General features: G+C 42.4%; 1 protein-coding gene across 2 annotated transcripts in view; it reads left to right on the top strand.

Annotated features, from left to right (window-relative positions):
* The first annotated feature begins 1,984 nt into the window (after positions 1–1,984).
* Positions 1,985–7,034, top strand: part of LOC126399420 (inhibitor of nuclear factor kappa-B kinase subunit alpha-like) — a 24,115-nt gene continuing 19,065 nt past the window's right edge. The window contains exons 1-4 of one of the 2 annotated variants that reach the window (XM_050059353.1): positions 1,985–2,119; positions 2,955–3,073; positions 4,348–4,442; positions 4,708–4,825. In XM_050059353.1, the coding sequence (XP_049915310.1) occupies positions 2,969–3,073; positions 4,348–4,442; positions 4,708–4,825 (318 nt within the window). In that variant the 5' untranslated portion in view covers positions 1,985–2,119; positions 2,955–2,968. Of the gene's footprint in view, positions 2,234–2,954; positions 3,074–4,347; positions 4,443–4,707; positions 4,826–7,034 lie in introns of both variants that reach the window. The other variant, XM_050059354.1, reaches the window with a different exon arrangement.

Raw genomic sequence — 7,034 nt, 5'->3', positions numbered from 1 at the left:
GCAGAACATGTCAGAGCACCTGGAGGAAACCCACGCTGACACAGGGAGAACATGTCAGAGCACCTGGAGGAAACCCACACTGACACGGGCAGAACATGTCAGAGCACCTGGAGGAAACCCACACTGACACAGGGAGAACATGTCAGAGCCCCTGGAGGAAACCCACACTGACACAGGGAGAACATGTCAGAGCACCTGGAGGAAACCCACACTGACACAGGGAGAACATGTCAGAGCACCTGGAGGAAACCCATGCTGACAACTCTGCACAGAGGGACTCCCCCACCCTCGGGGTTCAAACCAGGAACCCACATGCTAAGCAACAGTGCTAACCACAGCACCATTGTGCTACCCCGGACACATTTAGTTGAGGTTCCAAAATAAATGCTAGGGATGGGTTAAGAGGTCAAGGCCAGGTGTTAGATTTTGCATGGATGGTGTATTGTCCAGCTGGCAAAAAACACCAGCAAAATCTAGCTAGTCCATCAATACTTTATTGTTGATTAAGGTTCTGCACACATGAAGGTTGGGAGTCACTAATCTGGAGCATACAGAGCACACACAGTGGTTCTCTATTGCAAGATTGATCATTTTCTTTATTAGCAAAGTTTTTTAGGACTGTCTCAATCACCCAACATGTATGTTTGGCTTAATGGGACAAAATAAAATCATCTTAACTCCAAAAACAGACACGAGCTATAAACATTTTTTTTTTTAACTGATTTTAGTCAAAGGTTTGTGCAGCATAGTAGCTATGACAATTTTATGACCTTATGATTAAAACTAAACTAGCCTATGTCATTTTCCTCGCATCATGCATTGCAGGGTCAACTTACTATTTGGTGATGTCACACCTATGAAGGCATGCAGTTCTGATTATGTAGAATATGATTATTTATGATTTGATTATGTAAAATTATTAAAGAATGAACTACTTGGAAACCAGACCAGGCGTCTGATTGAGACAGGCCTTTATTTGTCCAAATGTGGAGCCACACCAGGCTGGTGAAAGGGACTCTGTGTTTATTTGATGTTTTGTGGTACACAGAGAAGCTAAAAATAACAACACAACACCACTTTATCCAGTTAAAACAATACTCACAACTTGGATTAATTTTCATATGACTATAATTCTTTTGATGAAACACGAAGGAATATGAATAAGTTACAGAGTTATAGAGGAATGGACACACAGTCAGACTATATGACTGTTTCAGAGCTAACGTATGTAGTCACCACTTTCTTTTCATCGCTTGTTTACCAGGGCGATAAATCTCACTGAATCACTGTCTTCTTTGGTGCTTGTGATAGTTTCAGTAATGATTGAATTGTGGAGAACTGAGCTAACAATGTTGCATCTCCATACTGACAAAAGTTTAAACATTTATATTTATATGTGTCATTGAAACAACTAACTTAACGTGAGCTCAAGTGGGAAGCCAACAATCTGATTCTGTACATCCAAAGAGCTACAATAGAAATGAACTGCCTGGCAACCAGACCAGGCCTCTAACGGAGACAGGCCTTTATTTGTCCAAATGTGAAGCCACACCAGGCTGGTAAAGGGGACTGGGTGTTTAACTGTTGCGAGGCTTTAATTGATGTTTTGAGGTAAATAGAGAAGTTTAAAATAAATAATAATAACTGAAATAAGAATTATGAACAGTTGGCATGAGAAAAGAAGTTTATATAAACACAATAAAAGAGTTAGGAGGTCAGGTGAGATGCTCTGACTGACAGCAGCTAGTCTGGTCAACACATTAATGACACTCAGAGCTGTTGTTAGAATATAAATGTAACACAGTGAATGATGTTGTAAGGCAGTGTGTCATCTATATAACGCGTGTAGTATACTTAAGCACAGTTTGGTGTCATTTATTGTTTAATTTGATGGTTGTTTCATCAGTTTTAGCAGTGGCTGAACGCAGCAGGTGTTTGCGCTGTTGAACGCGCCCAGTTTCATTTTCAAGAAACAGCCGGGGATTCTGGTGACGTCACGCAGGAAAGTACACATTCACACGGTGCCGCCGCTGCATCGACTCGAAAACAACCGAAAACAACCGGACGGTTCGCAGTTACACCGACACAACGGCTCATGACACGTTCATAGAAACACGAAGTAAGTGTCTAAAGTCTCTTCAGCAGCGGGAACATTTATTTAAACGTCTCTTAACCGACGGCGAAGCCTTCATTTCCTAATGCTAGCAAGCTGGCGCCGACTGTTTCCTGGAAGGTAAAGGGCTGCCGTTGGTTGGCTAAAGTGTTGTCGCCAGTTAGCCAGTGCCGCCAGTTTAACCTAAGACATTGATATGTGAGTGTACCTGTCACATCTGCTTCACTTAGCTCAACAAGCCGCGTTTGTTATATCGCAGCAAGACGTGTGAGACATTGAGCGTTGGTGTTGTGCAAGCAGTGATGTAATCTGACATTAGCTTGGCAGGTGTTCCAGGATGTAGCCAGGCCCCCGAGTTTTGTTCAGCTGGTTTGCTTGGTTGGAATTCAAACATCGCAATCAGTTAGATTGATGTTGTGTTCTTTACTGAGTAATCTGTAGATTATTGTCTCAGTTGTTCTGCACATTATTGTCTCGGTTAAACGTTCGTCTACTAAATATAAGACACAGTGACAAAGCTGTTTACATGAAGTGACCTCAGCAATTGTCTTGTTTTGTCCTACTAACATTATTACAGCCAAAAATATGATGACATTTATTATGATATATGATATATGATGGAAGAAACAGCAGATTCTCACATGTGAGAACCTGTAAATATATATATCACATATTTGGCGTATTGTGCTTGTTAATGAATCAAATTATCACAAACATCTGCCAGTTGATTTTCTGTGGATCAAGTAATGGATTAATTCTATACTGGTTGCAGCTCTTTTGTGACCATAAATGCCTCGAGTATAAGTTAACCCTGTCATGTTATTTCTGCACTTTGCCCCAGCTTGTGTGACAACAATGGAGAAACCTCCCTTCAGGCAGAACCAGAACTGCGGAGACTGGGAGCTGAAAGAGAGGCTGGGCATGGGCGGCTTTGCCCATGTTTACCTGTACCAACATCATGTGAGTCTCGAGCTATGTCACCCAGCGTGACACTGCACTAGTGTTGTCACGGTACCAAAATTGGGACCCACGGTATGATACCAGTGAAAATATCATGGTTCTGAGTAGTATCACGATACCACAGCAAAAATGAGGCAGATGTGCCTTTTGTCATTTATAAAAAGATAAATCACTTTTCTATAATACATCAATGATATTTCAATGGAATAAATTACTTATTGACTTATTCATACTTCAAAAACAGCATCAATAAGTGATTAACATAGGGGGGATCAAAATAAAATAAATAAATAAAATAAAAATCAACCAGCCACCCTCCTCCCCTGACAAGTAAAGAACAGTCCCTTCATAAGTAAAGAACAGTCCCTAAAGTGCGGTGAGGTTTGTGGACCGTTACCTGCCACAAAGAGAGAAATATGAACGGCTCGTTTCTCCTCTGACACATCACATACCTGTGTGCCGCCACGGCTCGGCTGTTCAGGTACTTCTGGAAGAGGAAATTATTGGACCTGAAGCCAGGCTTCTCGGTCGCCGGTAAGCCGTAATCTTGCGGTGGCCATAGTGCTCCGCCGTATTTCCTGTCTGTGACCCCCGTTCAACCCACAACCGGCAGGATTCGCCTTTCGTTTCTGCTGCTGGTTGAAATCTGTACTCGCACAGCGTGCTCCTGAATGATTTCTTTTGCTCGCACAAAACTATTTTTAGTCTCAAATGTGAGTAAAATGCTCGCACCATAGAGCTCTGTGGAAAAACACATCACTGTAGCATATATAAACAAATCTAACCTACAAGTAAAAACAAATAAATAATAACTTTCACTGCTTAAAGATACTCAATAGCTCAGCTAATACCTGACATGTCACTGGAAAACAAACCACTGCAGCAGCATATTGAGTGCCAGGTGGCCAGCGCACGCTGTTATTGGACGGCGCATGGACACTCACCCTCTTGCGATTGGACTTTGAACTTATCCACAGTAGTGGTACCATGAGGTACTCCAACATTATGGTATCATATGTACCATGGTCTACCGTTTGTACCAGTATACCGTGCAACACTACACTGCACACATGTGATCCTGAAACAACCAGTGTCCTAACTGTGTCTCCACGCACCTGCTTTGTACTGGTATCAATAAAAGTACTCGTAGTATTTGTTGTGACATGTCATGAGACATATGGGGGATAGCTCCTTCTAAAGTGCACATCAGCTTCTATTTTGGTTCTGCTTTTATGCTCTGATAATAATGAAGTTTGTGTTTGTCTGCTTTGTAGGAAACAAATGAAAAACTAGCTGTGAAACTGTGCCGTCTGGAGCTCACACCAAGAAACAAGGACAGATGGAGCCGAGAAATCCAGATCATGAAAAAGTTGGAGTTATTTTTTTATATATCTTCCTCCTGTGGGGGACATTTATATAGCACATTAATTTAAAGACATTATACAGTCGTGTCCTGCTGTCATAGTGACGATACTTATTCACAGTTATTGTAATTATCTAAAGGAAACTGCAGACATTCAGTTAGATACATGATAATGTCTTGCAGGCGTTGTAGAAGTGAATGACTGTGCAAAACCTGTGTGGACATCATTAAACAGTAATGTAGTATTGACGACGACTCCTCTCTCACTCAGGTTGAATCACATCAATGTTGTGACAGCCCGAGACGTCCCGGAGGAAATGAGGCACATAGCCTTAAATGATCTTCCACTGTTGGCCATGGAGTACTGTTCCAGGGGAGACCTGAGGAAGGTGAGGGGCTCCTGAAGGGAGGCTTACAGTACATCATTGAGACAGCTACATTTGAAAATGCATTCTTAATTTGTTTTTGTGTTTGGTCTTACACTCCCACAAAGAGAGCAGCTGTTTTAAACCCAAAAATGTAGTGTGGACAGGAAGAAGCTTCACTGCGTCTTTTCTTATCTACAAATATGAGAAACATGTTATTCATTCCACTGCTGAGTGACTGAGTGTTGGTTCACCTGCAGAGCAGCCCCGCCTCACTCAGCTTACACCTATATTACACCTATGTATTTTCAGCTTCGACACCAACTGTTGTATCATCTCTGAGCCTGTAATGTTATTATAGCACAGGATATTCACACTTTGGTTTGGAAACAGTTGCACTTGTGCACAGCGTCAGATACATTCCTGGAGCTTATGCCTATGTTGTTGAGAATAATGTTTCAGCATGTCATTTTACTAATCTCTATAAACAGACATCTGCATATGTGTGCACAACCTGTTGGCAGCAGGACAAGATTTTGGTATCAGAGGTGTGCTGGGGTCTCATTTATAAACACTGCGTACGCACATAACGAGGCCTGAAGGAGGCGTACGTCACCTGCCATGCAAACGTTGTGATCTATAAAATCACACCTGATGGGAGAAACTTTGACCCACGCTTATGAACATTTTGGAGTCAGGAAATTGGCGACGCAGACGGTGAGGTGGAGCCTGATTGTAGAAACTGTTGAATATTTTTTGATGCACGCCATTTTTGGCTTTTGTTTGTTTGTACATTTTTATCATGGATCCTACGCATTGTTTTGTAAATGAAACCCCTGGTTTCCATTTGTAGTCTGAGTCGTAATGACCAATCACGTCTGTGTGGAGAAGCAGAACACTTTGGCCAAAACTGCAATCTCTGAACCCATTAGCTATCGTGTGATGACAAGTTAGATTAACATCAGCTTATTTTAAATGTGTCTTCATTCATATGAGATTAGCCAAAATGACTGCCGCATGGAGGAGAAAGTCTTGACTGTAATATCTGCTGGCTACACCAGATCTCCCAAAATATTGCCCCATGCCAACAGGACCTTCATCGTCGTCAGAGAGATAACAGATGGGTTCTGAGATTATCATTTTCCAGACATTACAAGCAGCATTACAACATCTTTCCTTGTGAAATGAAGCCACGACTCCTCCTTGTCACGTGTTTCCAGCAGCGTAGATACACAAGTTTGACATTATTGTTATTTCAGCTGTCAAATGAACATACAGGTAACGATAAAAGAAACAAAAAAGCTCGGGGGCATACGATTCAGATTGATCCTAAAGTTTGTAATTGGTTCATAACTTGAACCGGTTCTTGATTCCCATCTCTGAGCCTACGTAAGTCTCAAGTGTTCTTGTGTTCATTATCTGTGAAAGCATCAGATCTCACAGTCAGAGAAAGTAAAAGTGAAAGTATTAGTGTCTGATTCAAAAGAAGTGAAGTCGACTTCACCAACATTCAGAACCAGAGCTGAGAGCATCAGAGCAGCCAACAGACATGAGTCAGGCTCCCTCCCTGTTTACGTCACCCTTCTTAACTTCAGTCACACTTAGTTTTGTGTTTACAGGAGGACATTTTGAGACAAGACTCTGTTTATCAAGTGTACAGCCTGCCTCGTGTGCGGTTACGCAGCTAAAAAAAGGCAGTCATTCAAATGATAAAGTGCAAATGGACTCGAGGTCTTTTTGACTAATGACTGAGGTCATGGACTTTCAGGGGGCAGCCCTGGTGTTCACTTGGTTAAAGCTGTAGTGTGGGACTCTTGGGTATAAATGAATGTCCTTGGCACGCTAGTTCACACAATGCTGATTACGACTGTTGCCGCCAGGGAGAGCTCTCTGTAGTTTACTGTATATCAGAGTTGTGGTGTGTGAGTGAAGTAATGCATTTTATCTCAACCAGCCAGAGTGCAAGAAGACAGGAAGATAGATAGACAGACCTTTATTGTCACTGCACAAGTACAACGACATTAGGTGGTTATCCTTGCCCGTTTAAAAGAGCCAAAAAGGATAGATGAATAAAATGCAGGGCGGCACGGTGGTGTGGTGGTTAGCACTCTCGCCTCACAGCAAGAGGGTTGCCAGTTCGATCCCGGGCGTGGGAGCCCTTCTGTGCGGAGTTTGCATGTTCTCCCCGTGTCAGCGTGGGTTTCCTCCAGGTGCTCCAGCTTCCTCCCACAGT

This window comes from Epinephelus moara, chromosome 13 (assembly GCF_006386435.1).
Source record: "Epinephelus moara isolate mb chromosome 13, YSFRI_EMoa_1.0, whole genome shotgun sequence".
Lineage (NCBI taxonomy): Eukaryota > Metazoa > Chordata > Actinopteri > Perciformes > Serranidae > Epinephelus > Epinephelus moara.
The sequence above is the reverse complement of the archived record's forward strand: the minus strand, read 5'-3'. Positions and strand labels throughout refer to the sequence as shown.